Source organism: Pelecanus crispus, chromosome 11 (assembly GCF_030463565.1).
Source record: "Pelecanus crispus isolate bPelCri1 chromosome 11, bPelCri1.pri, whole genome shotgun sequence".
Taxonomy (NCBI): Eukaryota; Metazoa; Chordata; class Aves; order Pelecaniformes; family Pelecanidae; genus Pelecanus; species Pelecanus crispus.
This window is the reverse complement of record NC_134653.1, coordinates 928457-950712: the sequence shown is the minus strand read 5'-3', so window position 1 is coordinate 950712 and position 22256 is coordinate 928457. Positions and strand designations below refer to the sequence as shown.

General features: G+C 53.5%; 3 protein-coding genes across 3 annotated transcripts; 1 reads left to right on the top strand and 2 right to left on the bottom strand.

Annotated features, from left to right (window-relative positions):
- Nucleotides 1–340: 340 nt before the first annotated feature.
- Nucleotides 341–3407, bottom strand: NDUFAB1 (NADH:ubiquinone oxidoreductase subunit AB1). The gene is made up of 5 exons (XM_075718883.1): nt 3225–3407; nt 2985–3107; nt 2593–2680; nt 1313–1425; nt 341–512 (listed from the first exon to the last, which is right to left on the bottom strand). Exons 1-4 carry the CDS (start codon nt 3405–3407, stop codon nt 1334–1336), a joined length of 486 nt encoding a protein of 161 aa, XP_075574998.1. The 3' UTR covers nt 341–512; nt 1313–1333.
- A 986-nt stretch (nt 3408–4393) lies between these two features.
- On the bottom strand, nt 4394–15037 carry PALB2 (partner and localizer of BRCA2). Its single transcript, XM_075718218.1, is given in 14 exon segments — nt 4394–4625; nt 5481–5629; nt 6671–6758; nt 7130–7246; nt 7416–7577; nt 7857–7942; nt 8412–8573; nt 9757–9840; nt 10467–11263; nt 12081–14027; nt 14432–14513; nt 14602–14661; nt 14745–14933; nt 14936–15037. Coding segments are annotated over 14 exon segments (4257 nt in total).
- Nucleotides 14997–21346, top strand: DCTN5 (dynactin subunit 5). The gene is made up of 7 exons (XM_075718219.1): nt 14997–15044; nt 15227–15295; nt 15865–15983; nt 16452–16563; nt 17204–17306; nt 18004–18095; nt 20994–21346. Exons 1-7 carry the CDS (start codon nt 14997–14999, stop codon nt 21012–21014), a joined length of 564 nt encoding a protein of 187 aa, XP_075574334.1. The 3' UTR covers nt 21015–21346.
- The last annotated feature ends 910 nt before the right edge of the window (nt 21347–22256 follow it).

Here is a 22256-nt window from a genome sequence, read left to right as displayed (position 1 = left end):
CAACGAGCTCCGGATCAGGGCAGAGCGCTTTGTGCAGAGCGGCCGTGCCAGTGCCGCTAGCGCTTTCGCCCACGCGGAGAGGGCGAAGGGCAAAATGCTCCCAGCGAGACGCGCTCAGAGCTCGGCAGACCCACAAACACCTCCCCTTGCAGACGGGGCTTTTACCCCACAGGTAACGGGCCCCGGGCAGGCAGAGGCCGCGCCACCGGTCAAAGCCCGCGTTAGAGACGGGCGTTTCTAGCCAAGCCACTCGCTCATCCCCGAACCAGCCTTCGTAGGCTGAACACTAACGCAGTGAGCCGCCGACACAGCATGAAACGGAAAAGCCATCAATGCAACATGGTCTTATATGTTTATTCCTTTTTTTTCTTGTTTTTAAAGGACAACATATTCAGACAGCTTTAAATACAACGTCCAAGTACAACTTCCCGATGAAAGCAGCAAAGGTACAGCATGTGCGCTTATATTCATACCCACTGACACCAGCCCAGTCCTGGTGGTAGAGACAGCTCCTGTTTAAAAAGAAAAAAAAGAAAATCCACATATTTCACATTCCATCAGCCAAGAACTACCATTTTAAGGCACAAAAAAGTGGGTCAGGCAGAGACGAGACAAGCTGAATACCAAAAGCAGGCACGTCAGGAGCCCACGGGTCTTTCGAATCGCTGCACCCCGGCTGTGGGAGCAATGGGGAGCAGCCCCCGCCGAGCCGGGAGGAGCGCGGGGGGAGGCCAGAAGTGCAGGCAGGAACAAACAGGAACGCGGGCCCATCCGCCGCTGCACGCTGGCCTGGGGCCACCGGCTCATTTCCCCTGCAGCCCCAGAGCACCTCGGGGCGGTCGCTCCAACAACCCTTTCCTGCCCGTTTCCCTTCCTGCTCCAGGCTCCGGCTGGTGGGGAGGAAACGGTCGCTACGGGCAGCTGGGAGCGGTGCTACCGCACGCCTCCGGAGGTGCCGCCCCGGCACGCTCTGCGCATGGCCGAGGAGCACCAAAAGGGTGGACTTTCGTGACTGAAGTCAACTCGCCACCTCCTAAAAGACCTGTGGGTAACCTCCGTGCTTGAAGCGCCACGCCGGGCGAGATGAAAGGTCACTGAGCGCTCCCTCCAACAGCTGATGCCTCAGGGAAACACGGACACTTTATCCTCCCCGCTCAGAGCAAGCAGCTGCTGCCAGCTCCCTCCCAGACTTGCCAGACCCCTGCCTGCCGCAGGGCGTCCGACGCTCCCCTCCACAGGCGTCACGCGTGTGGGTGCAGCCCGTGCGCGCCGTCGCTACCCGAGACGTTCGCAGGAGCGCATTTCTACTTACCCAGCTTTGAAGAACTGTTTTTTATTCATAAACATCCTTCTTATCTGCGATGTAATCTACAATCTCTTGCGGACACATTAACTTCTCTGCATCTCCATCAGGAATTTCAAATCCTGGAAGAAAGTGCACGTATTTAGCCCAAAACGATGGAAACGGGTGCAAGGCTAAAGGAAGCAATTACTGCTGGCTCAGACGCCTGCAGCTTGGCGGGGGAGAAGCTGTGACGGAGCCAACACCTCACTGCTACACTGAGTTTCCAGCTGCGCTCTGCCTTACACGATGCGGCTTCTGGATAAGGGCTGTGCCAAGCCAGCCAGCGAGTGCCCCTCGCGCCTCGTTAAAGCCACCAAGGCCTCCCAGAGCCCCCCCAGCCCCCAGTGCCGAGGGGAGGGGCTGCTCGTGATAACCCCAGGCACGCCAGGGCCCGGAGCCCCTCGTGTTCAGAGCCTGCTCTTGAGCGCTCGTACAACCGACAGCTTGTGCAGAGCCGCAGCCGGTGTGGGGAGCGCAAGGGCTCTCGGCTGTGGAGCTGGTCAGATGTACATTCCAGAAAGTTTGGGTTCTTCTTTCCAGTCCACATGGCCACACGCTAACACCCATGGCAGCGGTAAGGGGATTAAATACACAGCGTGAACGAGGGCTCTGGAATTGAAACATCTGCCCAGGCTGTAGAGAACGGCCAAACCCCAGGGACATGTATGGCCCAATGCGACAAGTCAGGCATGTAGGCCAGAATTTAGAGCTTTAAATGAAAGCATGAAGCAGGCCAAAATGATGTAAAAAGAAACTTGGAATATAAACTAATAAGGAAGAAACCCCACTTTTTTCTAGTAGCATCAAGTACTGAGGATGAAAAGAAACTCTGGTGAGGAAAGACCCGGAACGTCTGTGACTTCAGGAGCAGGAGCCAAGATGGGCTCCAGACGCGGCCTTCGTGCTAAATGCGATACCCGCTGCCTGCACCTGCACGCCGCTGTCCACACCCCCCAGCAGCACAAGGGGTGCTGCCCAGGAGGGGTTTGGAGAGAAACGCAGCCAGTGCTCCCGGTGGGACCCGGCTTGGCAGCAGACGGACAGACGCCTGCTCCTGACAGCGAGCAGCGCACAGCGCACTCTCTTGCTGACCGGGAGCTGCACGATGTTCCTTGAATTACACGGGAGGAAAGCCAGCGTCACTGTTCAGAGGGAAGAACCGACACTCGCTCGCTACAGCTGCACTTAAAGGTTGGCCAAAAAAACAAAGGCAGTGAGGAATCGGAGCGTGCACAGTCCTGAATTACCAAACTCATCTTCCATAGCCATGATGATTTCCACTTGGTCCAAACTGTCCAAACCCAGGTCTTTCATGAAGTGGGACTCGGCTGTCAGCTGGGGGAGCAAAAATCCAAGATTGTTTGGCTGCGGCTGTTTCAGCGCGATGGAGCCTGGGGCCCTTGCCCCCCGCCGGGACCCTTGACCAACCCCCAGGACCCTTGACACACCCCCCCCCCGGGACCCTTGACCGCCCCGGGACACTTGGCCTCCCCAAGGACCCTTGACCCACCCCCCCCCCAGGCCCTTGACCCCCCCCGGGACCCCGACACCCCCCCCCGGGACCCCTGACCCTCCCCCCCGCCCCCGAAGCCCTTGACCGCCCCCCCCGGGCCGTTGCCCCCCCCCGGGCCGCGCTCACCTTCTCGGGGTCGATCTTGTCGTAGAGCTTGAGCACGTAGAGGACGCGCTCCTTGATGTCCGCCAAGGTCAGGGGCGGCAGGTCGGAGAGGCGGCGGCACGGCGGCCAGGCCGCCCGCAGCACCTGCAAGAGACGGGCGGCAGCGGGCAGCGCCGGGCCGACCCCCGGCCCCCGCCCCCGGCCCTCGGCCCCGGCCCTCGGCCCTCGGCCCTCGGCCCCCCGCCCCCGGCCGGGCCTTACCTGCGCCAGCGGCAGCGGCGGGTGGCGGGGGCAGAGGGTGCTGAGCGCGGCGGGCCGCGGGGCGGGCGGCGGCGGGCGGGGCAGGAGGCGGCGGCCGCGGTGCGGGAGGCCGCGGTGCGGGAGGCCGCGGTGCGGGAGGAGGCGGGCCGCCAGGACGCGGGCCGGGAGGACACGGGCCGCCATGCTGCCCTGCTCCCGCCGGCCTCCGCGCCGCGACCGGCAGCCCGCGCGCGGGGGGGCGGGGCGGGGCGGCAGCGACCCCTGGCGGCCGGCGGTGGCGCCGAGCGGAGCCCCGGGCAGGGCCCCGGGAGGAGCCCCACGGAGCCCCGGGAGGAGCCACGGGAGGAGCCCCCGGTGGAGCCCCGGGGGGAGCCCCGTGAGGAACCACGGGCAGAGCCCCCCGCAGAGCCCCACGGAGCCCGGGGCAGCCCCCGGCGGAGCCCCGGGTACTCCCCCACGGAGCCACGGGAAGAGCCCCACAGAGCCCTGGGTCGAGCCCCGGGTACTCCCCCCCGGAGCCCCGGGCAGAGCCCCCCGGAGTCCCGGGAGAGCCTCAGGCAGAGCCCCGGGTACTCCTCCACGGACCCCCGGCAGAGCCCCCCGCGGAGCCTCGGGCAGAGCCCTGCGGAGCCGGGGGCAGCCCCCGGTGGAGCCCCGGGTAGTCCCCTGCGGAGCCCTGGGCACAGCCCTGGGTCGAGCCCCCGGTAGTCCCCGCACGGAGCCCCGGGCACAGCCCCCGGTAGTCTCCACACAGAGCCCCGGGAGACCCCCGCGCAGAGCCCCATGGAGCCTCGGGAGAGCCCTGGGGAGAGCCCCGGGGAGAGCCGGGTGTCAAACCCCAGGCAGAGCCCCACAGAGCCCCAGACCGTACCCCATGGAGCCCCGGGCAGTCCCCCATGGAGCCCTGGGACAAGCCCCGGGCACAGCCCTGGGCAGAACCCCACAGAGCCCCACGGAGCCCAGAGTAGTCCCCCCACAGAGCCCCAGGCACGGCACAGCAGCAGGCACCGAGCGTCTCCAAAGCAGACAAGTTTAATGGCATTGCACCCCCCGGGGCACCCAGCAGCGCCCGCCCGGTGCCCGGCCCCAGCACAGAGCCGTTACCGGTGGCCCCAAGGCAGCAGTGGAAGCGCCAGGACCCACCGGTGCCCTTACCCCACAGCCCTCCGTCAGGCCGCTCCGGGCTGGGGCTGCCGGTACCGGTACAGGCAGACAGTCCCGTCCCGCTGCCCGGCCAGCAGGCAAGCACCGGTGGTGGCCCAGCGGGCCAGCGCCCAGCTCCCCTCCGGGCCCGGGGGCAGCAGGGCCATGCACTGCCCCAGCAGCAGGTCCCACACCGCGATGGCTCCTGACGTCAGCACGGCTGCAGCAGAAGCGTCCTTCACGTCACCCTCCAGGTACCTATGGTTGTACACAGAAGGGTCACAACGCTGCAGTTTGTTTGTGAAAGCACCATCACATCACAGAAAATAAATTAGTTTTTCACATAGAAAACCAATAAGCAAATTTAAGCCAAGTGTAGGAAGCCAGGCTACATAGAATCATTTAGGTTGGAAAAGACCTTTAAGATCATTCAGTCCAACCATTCACCTAACAACACATGACATGTTGTGTCTTCAGCGCGCCTGAGAACAAAGGATGTCAAGACAATCCTTCCGCAGCCTCAGTACGTACTTGAAAATTGTTCAGTAAGCTGAGATCTCAATCCACTAATCTGTGTGCACCGGAAGCACGGTGATGGATGTAAGCACACTGCAAGACCAAGTCTTAAACAGCTTAGTCTTCAAAATGCAAGACATAGGAAGGAAAAGGTCATCCGACTGCAAACAGCTGCTTAACATAAGCCCAGCAAAGCGCTCCTTCACAGCACAAAGGCTCAGAGCATCTCATGTGCAGACGTCTTCTCAGGGGGTTTTTGCCTGGGGGGTTCGCCCGATGAACCCAGTTACAGCATTTCCACAATCGCTTTGCGGGGGGAGAGAGACAAAAGCGCGAGCAGGCAGGCCATTGACGCTGCCATTCGTCAGGGGAGCTGCGGCGAGCGCAGCCCCTTGCCGCGCGCTGACGCCGGGAGCTCAGAGGTCAGCGCGCAGACCGGGGCGGGAAGTGGGCAGGAAACGGATGCAGCCTCCTTATCACCGGCAAGATGGCAAATGGATCCTCGCCAGCAGTGCTGCTCAGCTCGTGAAGTGATTCTCCCCCCAAAACTGCCTTGAAGGAGCGATGAAGCCGGCACGCAGAGCCCCCGGTACTTGCCTTCCAGTGTGCCCAGGTGGGAGGGAGGAGAACATCACCCCCGTGCTCCTGGCTGTTTTGGGGTTGAACGCTACCACGCGGAACGCGGGGTTTCCACAGGACTCGCTCTCTTTGGCATGCGGGTGACTTAAAACAACAAACAGAAGGCCCTGATATGCAGAGGAAAAATACATCACTAAAAACAACAGCAAGAGGGGAAAAAACCCAAAGAATTTTCCAAAAATTAATTGCTACATTCTCTCTATAATCAAAGCCCCATGGACAGTGATGCATTATTTTTACTGAATAAAATAGAAATGGTTTACTTTCCTTATCAAATTAGATAAAAACCAAAGCAGCTGCTGACTGATAAGGGCTGATGCAATACAGCAGAATGACAGCTCAGTGACCCAATGGATTTACGCATTTTATCTTTCTGCCTGAAAAAGCTTGCTGTAGGATGAGGTGACATTTAAATTTCTGGGCTTCATTTTAATCCCTAGAAGTTTAAAAATTTAACAAGAATTCCATGCAAACCAGCACAGCTGAAAACAGCGGCTCTCGGAACAGCCACAGGCCAGCACAAAATATGCTGGGATAGATATTCTGAGGAAGTCTCCAAAGAGTCTGACTCGAGCCACCATTATCGGACAGGACATTCTTGTCCGAAAAGGTTAAATGCTCACGGAAAACAATCAAATCCTTGATAAACTACAAAAATCCATCTGGAAGCTCTGCAATCACAGGACAGGTGGAAGCAAGTGGGAAAGAATCATTACTGTGAATCTTGGTTTTAAACAGCTGATATCCTCGGGGGTACATATAAATAAGTAACCACTTCAAGTAGGTTTTCTGACAGCGGCAGCGTGCCATCGCCACGCTGGCAGCTACCCACTTGTGAAACGGAAGAGGCTTGCCAAGAACCAGCACTGGGCAAAGTACTTCTGCTTCCCATGTTCAAGATGCTGCTGCTTTGGGAGACACTGTGATGAATTACTCATTTTATCAATACGCCGCAGAAAGCCGAGAATTCAAAGTAGCCAGAGTGGCTTATTCCTCCTAGTTACCCTATTTTCCTTTGAAATACCTTCAGTGTATCTAAACAGAGCTGATATTTCAATCCACTCTAGAAACCCTAATCCTTTATGTGCCAGCCACAGTTAGTCAGTGCAGTCCATGCATAAACCATGCGTCATATTTCACATACGTACAGAGTCGGAATATGCTCGATGGCAGATGGAAGCTGGGTAGGAATAACCAACGTGCATCTTCTTCAGGAGCTGGCCTGTTTTCAAATTCCTGCAGTTGGTGAAAATACAAATTCTGACTGCATTTCCATCTACTGTCTTGTTATTTTCTAATCATAGCTACACCGCTACGCAAGACGGACACGTTTTTGGTTTCACATAAACCAAACTAAGACAAGAGGCCACAGGAAGAGATGTAACGAATATGATGCAAAAGCAAGTGGAATTACAGCGGCATAGGTCATTCACTATCTATCCAAGTGTACAGAAGTTACAGTGCCAGACCGTAGGCCCTTTGACAATGATCATTCCGCAGGCAAATCAGCTGCCAACCAATACCCCTATGTAATGCCTGCAGCTAGCTGTTACAGCCACCACACACGCCTGCAAACTAAGTAATTTAATTGCAAAGGAAACACTGACCAAACAACAATGCTGTTCACCGCAGTGGTGCCAACCAGGGCGTCTCTCATTCCTTCTACTTCAGCAAAAGCTAAAACAGTTTCTTCAGGGGGCATCAAAGTCTGTCCGTCCTTGCTCCTGAGCAGCAGATTAGCAAGTGAGAAAAGGCAGTCAAAATAATAAGCATGTGTTCTGTACTCAGCGCATCTCCAGAACAGAGGAACGTGATGGTTCTCTACACCTGAGACATTTCCTTACTTTTCTTCCACCTGTCACACTGAGACCACCCCAAACCCAGCAGACTCACCTTCCTGTCTCCGAAAGCGATACTATTTCCACTTGCTGCTCTTGCGCAGTCCTGCTGCTGCTGACCAGCCTCCTATCCTTTAGCCCAAGAACAGCTTTTATATTTCCAGTTTTTACCAGTGATTGCTTGAATGATTCATTCTCAGAAGAATAAAGCCAGAGCCTAAATTAAGAGAAAAGTATGCCTAATGACAGAAGGAAGCATAACTCAAACACGCCATAGCATATAAAAATAAACATATGTTTAAACAGTCTACCACTCTAGGGGCGAATAAGCAAGTCTTTATAGTTGATTTTTAGAAATCCCTTCCATATTTTCCAACTGTTAAAGCAACTGAGAAAGTGACACATTAGTGAAAGAGAATTTCAACCACTACACAAGAGCAGAGTTAAGCTGCAACTATTCAGGGAGCAAAGCGCTAGTAAGAAATAAATACACCACCTTATTTCTCCAATCTCCAAATCTCCCAATGCTATACACACGAGATTACAGGTGTCCGGCAGAGGAACGATCTGTATTACAGGAATCTAGGACAGCAAAACAAGAATTCAGTGTCACCCACAATGTCTCTTTGACTTTATTCCCATTTTCTAGAGTGTTTCAAGTAAAATGATATGAAGCAGAAGTAATTTTCACATCCCTCTGACGAAGCATGCTTACATTAAACGCTGAACTCTCTGCTGACTGTTTACCTAATTAAACAATCCCTGTTGATGCAAGAGACAAAAAGTGTCTCCAGGGAGCGTAAGGGGAAAGAGCACAAGTCAGTGGCTGTAGTGCAGCCACCATTCGGTACACGAATCAAATTCCAGCAGGTAACACACGACCGTACAAGCTACTTGTATCAGCAGTGCAAATCATTCTCCTCTGCTGCCTGATGGAATGAAAAATTTATGCCACCTAAAGAACTCTACCTTGCACCCAAGACTGCAAGCTCCTCGTACGCTGGAACAAGAAAGCTGCCCTAAATTCTAGAAGTAAGGATTGTGTTCATACCTCTCCGAGCTGCCAAGTGTAGACCTTTCCCCAGTGGTCGGATGCCAGAGGTTTCCACAGGGAGACAGAACTCTCACAAGCAGTCACCACACACAGCTCCCTGCTGCCAGCTGCTTCCCACCACATGGTACTCACATCCACAGCGCAGGAACTTGAACAATCCTGTCCAAAACAAAGCAGCGCTGGTTTTTATTTCTAACTGACATGGTTATCTAACTTGGAGGTTCGGCCTGAGAAAAATGCTTGACATTCAGTGTGATGAGAATTTGAGGCTAAAACTTAATGCTTACAATGTTTAATTTTGAGTTAAAGTGCCAGGAAGGCACCGAGGAAAACAAGCCTGGTGGGTTTCACCCTCAGAGCAGCTAATATATTGGCTCACTTCACAAAAATAATTTGTTATTTGAAACGACAGTGACCCGGCAGAGCCCAGAGCTGGGACAGGACTGGGGGTACCATGGCACAGCCAGAACAAAGCCCGGGTGCCACCTACCTGCAGCCACGCAATTGCTTCCCTTGTTACGCAAACGGGAGACAGGACTTGCAGTAGCACAGACTGAGTTTAAAACTGAAGAAAGCAAGGGCCTTCTCTTCTCCCTCGTAAAAAAGTTCTCAGCTTCAGCCATGTTATTGTCGGCTGGTTATGCTAATGCCCAGGCTTGCTTCCGGAGCAAAACTTTGCACTTTGGTTAGGAAAAGCTAGAGCTGACCCAGCCCCCGGCAAGCTCATTCGGAGTTCAGTGGGCTTTCCCGCAGATGTTGCTTCCTTGCCTGCCAACCGTTCTCCACCCCCCATGAGACAGAGGACAGTGGAAGGTCACCACTGCAGGAAGACGACCCGATGGCTCAGCTGCGCAAACAGTCCTGGGCAAGATTTGCCTCGGTCATGGCACGTACAAGCAAGGCTCCATCCCAGAAGGGTGCGAACACCAACGTGTGTATTTGGCAGTGCTGTAGTCCCTCACAAAATTTGCTCCTTACTGAGTTACTCAGTGCCTGAAGTGGTGACAGGAGGCCACAGGGCGGGCAACAGGGGTATGAGGGCTGAGATCATTTTACCTGGGGCTGATGAAAAATGCAGTGGTTCTGTTTGTTAAGACATTTGCATGTGTTTAGTCACGCATTATTCAGAAACAAACACTGAGATCCTTTATCAGTCAAAAGGAGATATACAGCAATCTAACCTTTCAGCACGCTTTACCACAAGTGAAGACAGAACTGATCAAATTAGACAGCAATCTATTTTGTTCAACCAGCCATTCTGCGTTTTTTACTGAATTTTTGTTAAACTTGGTATTAAAGAGCTGCTACTGACTCAGTAAACAATTACCTGACGTTATCTCACCTTTAGCTTTGATACAAGCTGCAAGCTCTCTTCTCTCAGGCCATCGAGCAGTACTGGAGTCAACCGTTCTGCTACACCTTTTTTCTGCACAAACAAGTAGAGAATGAGGATAATTCGACTTTGAGTTTACATTCAGCACCTGCAAGAATGAGGCAAAAGCATGAATTCCCGCTGCATGCAGTCATTGGAGAGCTATGGTAGGAGCACCTCTTTCTGTACTTGCATGTCTTTGAAAAATAAGAGATCCCAGACAGGTTATTTCCTCGTTTCACCTGAAAATTGTCTTTTACCACCACTTTGCATCTCTCAGCCTTCAGAGACAAGTCATCATCTCAGTACCCATCCCGCGTGCGAGTCATTTAATCTCCTTTACTAAATCCTAGCTGAAAATTTTCCTTAAGGTAGACCAACACTATGTGGGTACCAGAAACTTTTTGTTCATATACACGTTTCAAACATGCATCCTGCAGTAAGCACTGAAACCCACATCTCCAGTTTCATCAAGCAAGATTTTAAAGAATTTGCTCTTGAGGTCAAAACATCTTCAGCAACAGATGAAAACCAAGCATTTACTAAGTCAGCTAAAAGACAGCAAGCAGAGCTAGCATGGAAAGAGGTCTTTCCTCTGAAGTCAGGTGAGACCCTGGAAAAGGGGATTCACCCACAAAACCACTGGCTTAGTGCCCTTGGCAAAGAGGCCAGCTTGTTACCTGTTCAGGAGAAGCTCTGCAGGATCTCTGCTCTTTGTTCTCTGACTGCTGATGCTTCTCGCAGGCCACAGCCTCATCAGATTTATTATCGGGACCTCTTTCAACTTCTAGAAGAAATGTTGTACCTTGTTCCTCCTCTTTTCCAGCAGATTCTGCACCGCAGCTGCCCAGGTGCAGTGGAATGGCAGAGTCTTTGCACTCCCCATCATCCACGACCTGGGCAGATGCTCCTCCACAGGAATGCAGGCTCGCTTGTGAGGGAGGTACAGAAGGAGTGTTGGGGAAGACCTCACTGCGTACTGATGGTACAACAGCTGGGGTTGCACCCACGACAGGGAAAACGGATGAGGAAATCTGAGACTCAGGCTGAGTGGGAGCAGCAGCTAAGACAGTCCCCATGGGAGTAAACAGCAATTCATGGGTGGAAAGTTCCTGCTTGGAAGCTGGGCTTTCTAAGTGAGGTGACTTGGGCAATCCATTTTTGAAAGGCGAAATCAAATTACTTTTGAAACTTTTTTCTTCTGGATTCATTTGTGCATCTTGTGTGTCCTCTGAAGCCACACCATCTCCAAACACACTAGGAACAAAAACCTCCAAGTCATTCACAGGGGAAGATTCTAATTTCTCAAGTTTTAGTAGTCCAAATTCCTCATCTGGTAAGTGAAAGTCTCTGATACCCAGTCTGAGGGCCAGCCACTGGAGACTGCGAAAGGAGAAGAGAGAGTTGCAAGTATCGGGGTCCATAGTAGGGAGGCCAAGAGAAGCAGGACCCTCTGAACCCGCTGGGTAGCTACGTCCTCTTTTGCTCTCATCTAGACAAAGGAAAACACAAGAGTACAAGAAAGAACATCACATCATAAAATAACCAGCAACTAGCCTTTTCAGGATCTCCCATCCAGCGTCACACTAATTTACCTTCAGGAAAAAAAAAAAACCAAACCAACCCAAAGCCATATTCTTCTTCACACATGGACGTGGCACTTTTCTGGAAAGACATTACACTCCGCAATTGCCCTGCATCAAGCCTTCAGCTAGAATGTCGTTGCCAAAGACCGCCAGAATTGACCAAGTGCTTGGTCAGTTTGTTTTGTTTGGTGTTCTGCCCACACCTTCTCTTTTCACAATATTCACAGACCCTCAGACTGTAGTGCTACTCTTTGTGTTTCACACTTGTCAGCGCTAAAAAAAAAAAAAAATCATTAAAATGCAGAATTAGTTGGAGAAACAGATTTCCATCCGTTTGCTGGAAAATCAGGTCTAGTGTGCACAATGTTCGCTCCAACAGCAAAGGCAGCTTAAGAAGTTCTCAGCCCTGTTCCTCATCCAGGCACTGCTGTTCACTCCCCATCACTGTCCTGAAGCAGAAGTTTCTGGAATTGTTCAAGGAACACGGGCACAACATTGGTCTACATTTTTTAAAAATCTCTCTTATTTGAAAAAAATAATAGTTAACCCATATCAGATTTTCTTGAATTAAAAAATATGGCAGGGCGTTAACCCATATCAGATTTTCTTGAATAAAAAAATATGGCAGGGCGTGAACAGCAGCGCAGGCACTCACTGGGACATTTCGCTACCTTGCTCCCGGGCTGTAGTTTTAGGGAGCGCTTCTACCTGATGAAGTACCTTTTGAGACTTGACTGGCTCTCTGTCTCGCAGAGGAACGCAGGGAGCGGCACGGAGGGTTGTCAATCGCTAGGAGCTGCTCAGCCCTGCAGGCTCCTTGCACGTGCTGGTTCACACGCTCTGCTGGACGTTTATCAGCCTGACACACAGTTAAGTTGGCTTCTGGATCTCCCATATGGCTGGCAAAAGTTTCATTCCCTGGGCTCAGAGAATCGCTGTTCTGAAGTGGATTTTGAACCTGTTCTAAGAGAGTCTTGCGGCACTTGCCAAGCACTTGGCTTCCTGCAGGAGGAGGATCAGCACTCCTCGGCTGTACGGTGCCAGTCACTTCTGTCTCTCCAGACCCAAGAGCTGCAGCAGCAGACAACCTTCTCTCATCCGAAGATGATTTCTCAAGATCAGCCCCACAGTTTTCCTTTTCACTCTGACACTCATGTGACAGTGGACTACTGCTTTCCCTCGTCATTACGAGATCCAAACTCCCTGTAAGTTCCTGTGACACTGGATGCACAGGCGGTTTGCAGGTAGACTTTCTTCTTCCTTTTTGTTTCCCCTGTGGTCGTCTCTGATCTCGCTTTGTCTGATCTCGCTTTGTGCTAGTGATACTGTTTTGAGAAATTGATCCAAGTGAAGTGCTGCTACCACTGGACGCAGGAAGAGATTTCTGAGGACTACTTGAATTTGCTGGATCATTTTCTGCACCAAGAAAAGGTAACTGCACGACCCCTGACTCTAAATCATTTTCACCTCTTTCTTGGGAGGGCCGGTCTGAATTTGCATCTTTCTGCTGACACTTACTTCGCTGACCTTTCTTGCTTCTGCCCAGCTGGCTGAGAATTACAGCATCGAGGTCCACTTTCCTCTGGCAATTAGACATGCGTCGAGTTGTCCTGACATAGTATTCAACCGGAAAGAGAAGCCCTTCAACCACCGTGCAAGAGTTCAGTGCATTTTCAGGAGCTGTCACCTTTTCTGGATGAGAAAGTCTTGACTGAATTTCAAGCTGTTGATTCTCCAACAGTTCTTCTGCGTTGCCCAGAGCAAGATCTGTAGGAAAAGGATTTACGCTATTAGCGTCACTTTGATTTCCTTCATGGCTTTTGTTCTCATTAGTTACAGTGTCGTTTCCGTCAGCAGGCAATACTTCGTTTTCTGACATTAAATCCGAGAGCCTGTCTAATTCTCCCTGATCTTCACGCATACTCTCACTGTCCATTTGTTTTATTATACTGGAGGATTCTTTTCCCCCATCACCACTGGTGTCAAGTAAAACAGAGTCACCATTCTCTGAACACGGCCGTGCAGGCTCATGGTTATCAGCTGCGGCCACAGCACTTGGGGACGCCGGCTGCCAGACGTCGCTGCTGTCCCTCAGCGCGCACGGGAACAGCTCAGGCACTCCTGGAGGGACGCTGGCTTCAAGCGTGTCTTGTACAACTCCTAGCGCTGCATCGGAAGGAGCAAAACTGTTTTCTCCTCTCTGCACAAGCGCTGGTCGGGATGCTCTTTGAGCGTTTTCCTCAGTGTTTGAGAGACTGCTTCGCCTCAAGACTGGTGACCAAAGTTCCTCTGTACCGGCAATTTGAGTTTTTACCGTTTCATCAGCGTTCATTAGATGTACATCACGCACCGATTCCCTTTCCTCCAATACCAGAGGCTTCGTCCGTCTCCTCAGCTTCATCAGGTTTCTGGAGGTTTGGGTTTTTTTCTCCTCAGGGGCAGGCCTGACAATTCCACAGCGGAGGTTTTGCTGGCTAGCCTGTATGCTTTCTGCCGGTGAGCTGTCCTGCAAGCTAACCTCATTATCGGAGAATTCGGGAACGTGTTTAAATGTGGCAAATGTTTTCTTCTCTGTGTCAAGACCAGAGCAGGTTTTAGTCTGTAACTGAGAGGTTTCACATTTGTCAGCACTAGGGGATATGTGATCTCTAGAACCTGTGGGAAAAAATATCATATGCATGAAGTACTCCCAGCAAAGTCCCACCCAAGAAAAACATCACACAGTCACGCTAGACAGCTCTGTTAGGAGCGAAAGAGTGGGATCCTACAGTCGGGGTCAGGACGCACGGCAGAGCTGGTGAGGAGGAAAGGAGAGGAGATGGTGCTGCGGGTCACCATTCGGCAGCGCTGGGAGGGCCGGGCGCGGCGTGTGGCAGTGGACGTGGCAGCAGCTGCAGAGGGGACAGCGGGGCCGGGCTCCGTCCCGGCCGGGCAGGACGGGCCGCGGGGGCACAGCGGGGTGACCGGCCGCCCGGGCGGGGCCGAGGGGGGCACAGGGCAGCTGGCGGGGCCCTCCGGGCGCTCCCGCCCGGCCCGGGAGGCCGCCTGCCGGCTCCTACCTGGGGGGCTCCGCTCCCGCCGGCCTCCTTCCACCGCCGTGCCCCGGCCATGGCTCCGGGCTCGCTCGGCTCGCCGCGCCCGCTGCGGACACAACACCGGCGCAGGGCTGGGACCGGCCCCCCGGCAACTCCTCCCGCCGCCGGCGGCGGCCCCGGCCCTGCCCGCTCACCCGCAGCCGGCTGACGGTCTCGCTGTACTCCCTCCTCAGCAGCGCCAGCTTCTCCCTCAGCTGCAAGACACAACGCACCGGGCTGGCACCGCCGGGCTGGCACCGCCGCCCCGCGCCCGGCTCGCTCCCGCCCGGCCCCGCACCTTCTCCTTCTCGGCGCCGCTGAGGGCCCCGCCGCCCGCAGCCTCCCCCACGGCCGCCGGTCCCTCCATGGCCGCCAGTCCCCCCGCGGCCGCCGGTCCCTTCATGGCTGCCTCTGGCGGGAAGCGCGGGGGGCGGTGCGTGGCCATGGCAACCGGGCCGCCATAGGCCGCGCCCGCGGCGGAAGCGCTGCTGGCGGGGGGAAGTGACGCACCGGAAGCCGGGAGTGGCTGTGCGGAAGCGGCCGCGCCGCCATGGAGCTGAGCGAGATGCTGTACAACAAGTCCGAGTACATCGAGACGGTGCGGGGGGGCCGGGCCGGGCCGGGGCTGGCGGGGGCAGCGAGGGGGTCGGCTGGGGGGGCGGGGTCAGCTGGGGGGGCTGGGCCGGGCTGGGCTCGGCTCGCTGAGGCGCTGGGGCGTCGCGGCGGCGGCGTCAGGGCCTGGTCCGAGCGGCCGCAGTGACTCGCCCCTTCTCCCCGCAGGCGTCCGGCAATAAGGTGAGCCGACAGTCCGTGCTGTGCGGCAGCCAGAACATCGTTCTCAATGGCAAGGTAGGCGGCAGGGAGGGCGCCCCGGTGTACCCCCGCCCCGGTGCACCCCCGCCCCGGTGCACCCCCGCCCCGGTGCACCCCCGCCCTGGTGCCTCGTTCCGCCCAGCAGCTCGGCTGGGTGGGAGGGGAGCGCGGCCAGGCCGCGGGGTCCCTGTCACCGCCTCAGCAGCGCCCGCACTGCTCTCCTGTCTGCTGACAGCCGCTGTCGACCCCGGGGTGCCAGAGCCCTGCTCTCTGAGAGCGCAAACAGAGCTTTCTCTGCACGTGAGCGGATCATGATGCTTTTATCCACATGACAACACGTTTCTGTTTGTGCTTCAGCCTTGCTTTGTGTATTGGCTCACTTTGTGCGGCTTGCTGGCATGATGGGGGCACAACTGGTGGTTCCAGGCTCCCGTGCGTTTGCTTTGCTCTTGCTTTTCTTTTGACTAAAAGAATCCTCAATAAGGTAACGTAGTCTTGCTGGAGTCTTGCTGGAGTCTTGCTGACCTCTGCGTGAGTCTGTGCAACAGCCGGTAACATGGGTAGAAAGTGGAGCTTGCTTATCTCTCTTCTCTTCTATTCTCCAGACAATAGTTATGAATGACTGCATCATCCGCGGTGACCTGGCAAATGTACGGGTTGGACGACACTGCGTGGTGAAAAGCCGCAGTGTCATTAGACCGCCCTTCAAGAAGTTTAGTAAAGGGTAAGAGGTCCCCTTCCTTTAGGGAAAGTGAAGATCTTGATGCTTAAGGAAATCTATATGCTTAAGGAAATATATCAGCTCGGCTGAGATCTGTATTCAGCGGGCTGTATTCCTTGTGCAGCAATTTGCAGAAATATGTCCCTCTAAACCTGCCATTTCCTCAAATTTTCAGCTTTGCCTGGAAGTTTAGCGTTCCCTTCAGACCACAATACGGAAAGGCTGGGATATGTTAAAATAGCTAAGCGAAGAAAGTGTTTCACTTGTTTGTTGTTTATTCACAATGTTTTCCTGTTGCTCATTTGGGTCATCCTTTAGACAGAGATGAGAAACGACCGGTTGCTGCTCAGTCTTCCTTAGCATCAGATCTGCCTTTGGGGATGGGAGGCTTCACAGTGTGGTTTTGGGTCTGATGGTGTCGCAGATCAGCCTGTCTGTTGTACACCTGAACAAATAACTCTCCTGTCACAGGGTGGCTTTTTTCCCTCTCCACATTGGTGATCATGTCTTCATAGAAGAGGACTGTGTTGTCAACGCGGCCCAGATTGGCTCCTACGTCCACATAGGCAAGAACTGCGTCATTGTGAGTGCTGCTTCTCTGTCTTCCCTTTAAACTCTTGAGTCCTGGTGAGGCTTTGTAACAGCAGCGGAAAGGTATCTGCACCAGCTGGCTGGAGCAAGCATACTCACTCTGTGCTGTTCCTTTCTCCTCCTTTTCCTTCTCCACAGAAAGCGGTGCTTTCAGTTTTGCTATGATTTTGAGGATAGCGGGTTCAGCTGACGGCTGTTTGGAGAATCTGTCCCAGCAATATTGTGGCTAATGGGACTGTCCGGGAAAGGCAACCTTTCCATGAAGTACAAGTGGAATTGTGTTTCTACATGAGTAACACAAAAAAGTCAAGGTTGCTGTCTGCTGAGTTAGAGAAGGCCTTGCTCCGTTGCTGCATGACTTGGGTTCTAGGCTCCAGTTCACCCGTTGACATGTGGTAATACGCAGCTGCCTGTACCCGTGTTTGCCGAGCGCAAACAGGCTTTTTTTCCTCAAAAAAGGAAAAAGTGAATTCTGTTGGGAAGAGCATTGAGTCAGGGTAAAGATTTATTCCCGAGTTCCCTTATACAGAATGTGTTTTGAGCAGTTAAATTTGTTGAAGTTTAGGTAACTTATCAGGAATAAGCAAAAGCGTGTAGTATTTTAAGTACAAACTTTACCTAATCTGTTTTAGGGTCGTAGATGCGTTTTGAAAGACTGCTGCAAAATCTTAGACAACACAGTGCTACCTCCTGAAACCGTAGTCCCACCTTTCACAGTCTTCTCGGGCTGCCCAGGTACGCTCCCTCTAACTTTACTTGCATAGTAGTGTGGATAATGTGGATATTCTTATTTTAAAATGAGATTGCTATGACAAAGTTGCCTATTAGCATTTAGTGCCTAGAAATAAAGGTATGGGACACTTGGTGAACTGAAAACAATTTCAACTTGTGAAACTCGCTGCTTTAGTGTATGTTAGGTAGCTGCGGCCATCCGTTACAGTAAGCAACACAGCTTTTCAGGCACCTGGAACCCAGCAGGCGTTAGGCTCTGGCAGAGGGAGCGCTCCTCCTTCTATGGTTTCTGGTTGTGCAGGTATTTCAGTGGTTCAAACTGTAGGAGGTCTGCTTGCTCATTATTCATATGTTGATAGGGAAGTAGGTACATTAAACTGAGGTATATGAATGTTTAGTTCCTGCCCATCGACCTGGCTGTGCTGGAGGTCTCATTGTACAAATTGCACACTCCGTCGTTTCTCTTCTGGTAGCGTTTTATGGGGAACAGCAGAAGCTGTTACAGGACCCAGCTGCAGCAGTCTGTCTGACGTCTGCCCCAGGCGTGTGATGGGAACGATCCTGCTGTGTTGCTCGAGAAGAGCCCTTTGCTCTTCTGTTTACTTACAGTTCAAAGTCACTGCTTTGAATGTTGAATATAAGCTTATTTCTGCTTTCTCCTGCAAGAACACTGATGGTCATACTCTTGTTCTTCTTCCAGGACTCTTCTCTGGGGAGCTCCCGGAATGTACCCAGGAACTCATGATCGACGTTACAAAGAGCTATTACCAGAAGTTCTTGCCACTCACTCAGGTCTAGTAGCCTATTTACCATGTTTCAGAGAAGTAAAGGCACACAGGAGTATGCTGGGGGCGGGGAGAGGGATATTGTTCAGTGGGACCAGGGCACGGCCCTCTGCTGATCCTGAGCACTGCTGTGAGTGTTCTGCAACACTAATGGTCTGGCCAAGCAGTCCCTCGTGAAAGCTGCTGTGTCATGTTGTTTAAACTTTGTATGCTCATTTGAATGTAATTCATTCCATGTTGTCTGAATTGTGCCATTAAATGTTCTGGAGCTAGGAAAGCTGACGGAATTCCCTTTAGGGCAGCATCTCCCCGTTGCAGCTGGGGAACAAGGCGGAGGTGACAGCACATACTCTGCAGCCTAAGCCTGCCTTTCACGTCAGTTCTGTTCCTAGCCCCAAGCAAGTGGGTTTACGTTTGCTAGAAGCAGTCTCCATCCTCTAACAGAAGCGCTGTGTGGCTGATGTGCGAGTTATGGGCAGTTACTTACCAGGGTTCGTTAGACCCAGCACTTTCCTTTGGAAAAATACTTGCTGCTCTATAGGCCTGCGTGTTGAGGTGGATGGCCTCTTCCTTTTCTCCCTGTGGATGGAGATTCTCTCCTATAGGATCAGGATATCATTCGTCATCCTGGGATTGGCTTTAGGACTTTTGGCTGACATTGAAACCTGTCTTTCTATGCCTTGCCTGACAGGACACTTCTTAGCTTTTAGCTCTTGAAGTAGACGTCAGTGCTGTGCTCTCAGCCATCATGCAGGGTTAGCATTCTCGTGGCCAAGGCACGTTCTAGTGCCTGAACATCACAGACCTTAAAGAGCCAAAGGGCTTTGGAAGGAGGATTGCCATGTCACTCACAGCATTCAGTGCAGCAGAAAGTGGGTGATTAAAAGCAGAAACCAGAGATGGGTGAGAGAATGCTGCAATTGTCCCCATTTATTACCCAGTATGTATGCTTGCAGAAAGCTCTTTGGTGCTTTTCTGCATTATAAAACTTAAGAAGGAGATTCAGACTTCTTGGAAAGAGTGAACATTTCATTTTGGACATGTAATAGAGTAGGAATAATTCTTGCTGGGAGCAGCTCTGTGAAAGTTGGAGACTGCTGACATTTGTGTGCACCTAACTCCGTACCAGACAACTGGCTAAAAACAAATCTGCCTGCTCTGGTTGTGTTATGTTAAAGCTTAACATCGTCCTTCTCTAGCTTTTAAAACTGGGGCTCCTGCATGTTGTAGTGTAGTCGTGGCTGGGGGCCAGGACACGTGTTAGTTACGTAGTAGGCGTATGGCTGTGAGATCAGCGGCCCCAGAGCCTTCAGCTGTTCTGTGTAATGCAAAGTACTGATACAACTTAAATAGCAAACAGCTGTACAAGTACTGAAGTGTGTAGTAACTACTGTTAATCCAATGTAAAACCGCTGACTGGGTTGTTTGTATTTTTACTGTACATAAATTAAAGCCTCTTCAGTTGTTCAAGTGACTCAAGGTTGTGACTCTTCAAACCAAACTTGAGACTAGAGTGAGCTTTCTGCTGTGCCTGGGCACGTGAGCCGCAGACGCTTGTTCTGTGACTATCACAGGCTACTCCTATTACAGTGTCAGTGCATTAAAAAAGTGAAGCACAGTGTGAAACAGCTGCTTCTTTCTGCCTCTGAGATGATGACTTTCACCCACAAACGGTTCCAGCATTGGTGGTTATAGTGGCTCTGACACGGAGTGTCTTTGCTTCTGTTCTTCATGCTGGAGTGAGAATCCTAAAGCCACCCAGGTGACTCTAAAATTCTCTCTTCAGCCCTGAAACATCAGGCACACCTATTTGGTACAGCAGTAGCTCTGGTAGCATTGCTTCAAGCACTTGGAAGTGGCCCACTTTTTGGGTCTAGCCATCCCAGATGGTGTGACTCCTTTTGCACCCGCGTAAAAAAGCAGGAGCTGGAGCCAGCTTCTCATGACAGGGAGCACAGCTGGGTCGAGAAGAGGAGATTCTGTGTTGAAGCTGCAGCAACTGGGCTGGTACTGCTGCGCTCTCCGATGCAGTGGATCAGTTAGGTCATACCTGTCTCGTTTCAGCAGAGGTGAAGCCTTTTACTAGAAGGCCAGGTTCAGCGGAACCCTTACACCGCCTAGTCCCAGACTGGCTGCAAATACCTGTTCAACGGCGGCTGCCTTCCCCAAGTCCCCCTGAAGCAGGAGTGGAGACAAGCGCAGAAGGAAGCCATGTTCTTCCTGTGGCTTCAGGGGGATGTCCATGTGAAAGGCCCATGCTTAAGTGTTCCTTGTGTTTGTACTGCAGGCAGCTTCCTAATTGACTTCAGTTTCCAAAAATGTTTAGCTCCTGCTGTCCAGGATCTGAGTGGCCTTTGCAGAAGCCATTTGCAGTGAGGGGCTATAGGAGGCCTCCCCCATTGCCACACCTGGCAGGTTTGGGGATTCTTGCAAGATTTTCTGCGAGTCAGATTAGGGCTTTATGCTGCCACTCGCCAGTACTGCTTTGCCCCCTTAACTTGCCATCAGCTGTCTCTTGACGCGTGGGGGAGCCGCGCTGTATTTGGTCGGGAGGGGGGCTGTGTGTGCTGTGTTGCCATGGTCACTTCAAAGTTTCAACACCACATAGTACGTTTCACCGGGATCGCTTGATTAACGGCCACAGTTGGGCAGCGTGAAGTTAGGCTGCTGGCGCGGGAGAGGGGTGGGAAGAGGTGGCTGCCAAATTAAGGGATGCGAGTTTGGGGGTGGGATGGCAGCTGGAAAAGTGTTGCATTTCCACGGTTGCTTGAGCAGCAGAGCTGTTGTGCACTGAGGGATACGTCACTGCGTGGTCACTTAGGCCTTTCTGGGCCTACTCTTCCTTCTAGCAGGCTGAGCTGACCCTTCTGCCTTGATTAAAACCTCTTTTATTGTCTTTGTTAAGGTGGCCTCTGCCAGGGTCTAAAACCAAGTCGCCACTGAAGATCTCAAACACTCAGCACTGTTAACATTCCTTAGATTTGGCCACTTTATCCTCCTGTCCTCCGAAGCATCCCTCTGACCCGGGCTCACCTCCACGCCTCTGCCAGCTCTGGAAAGACGGAGCGTCCGTGGGTTGCGGCATGCTACTGCGGCCCCGGGGGAATTACAGCTTTCCGATGGCAGCGTTCGGTCTAGCGCAGTGCAATAAAATGTGACGTCCAAGGGAGGGCTTTGCTGCCTAGCCAAAGAGGAGCAGTCGGTGCGTGGGGAAGCATGCCCCTCAGGGAGGGACATCCTGTCCTTCGGGAATCTTGTACAAACAGTGATCGCTTCAAACGCTGAGGTGCTGTATCGCTTCATTGATCCGATGTGCTTTACTCCAGTTTGCTCTGACCCAGGCTGGCGGGCCGTGCTGGTCGCTCATGTTGCGGGGCCTTCGGAGCCCTCGGGGATGGGCGGCGGGGCTGCAGAGCCCTTCTCTCTCCCACTGTGTGTCCGCTGCCAGCGGCGAGAGGCGCTGGGCTGGATGCTGATGGCTCTTTGGAATGGGAGTGGCGAAGATCTGCTGCTTGTGAGGGGCTGTGTGGGAGGGTAACGAAGCCACGCGCTGAGCGGAGGCCGCGTCCGCTTTGCGTGGAGCAGGATTCCCCGAGATGATCCGGCTTCGCTGGGAGAATAACAGCTTCACTGTTGGCTGCTGGGTTCCACAGGGCTCGCGGCTCGGTCTGGCACGCCGGACTCTCCAGGCCGGCCTGGAGCCGCCGATGGCTTGTGCCGACGGTTAAAGGCGAGCTGGGCGTCACCTGCGGTAGCCGCAGCTCCAGCGCATAGCAAAAGCACGGAAACCGCAGGCTGGGACCACCTTGTCTTTGTTAGCCAGGGCTGAAGGACGCGGCTTTCGGCGATGGGGGCTGTAGGAGGTCAAGTCACCGTCCCCATCCCGGTTTCGGCAGGGTGGGACCGCGTGAGCCTGGAGGGAGGAGGCAGGCCCGTGGGCTGAGGTGCCGTGGCCCATTTTTGTGCTTTTTCTTGGTTATTTTTGCCTGGCGTTCACCCCCCGCAGGCACGGGGTCAGGCGCAGGGGCGAGAGCGCGCGGTGGAGTTCCTTCTCTGGGCAAGCGGCGTTAGGCGGCCGGGGCGCTCCGCTGCCGGCGTCGGCTCGCTGGGCAGCGTGTCCGTGGGGCGAGTGGGAAAGGGAGCGGAAAGGTCGTTGGGGGCGGTCGGG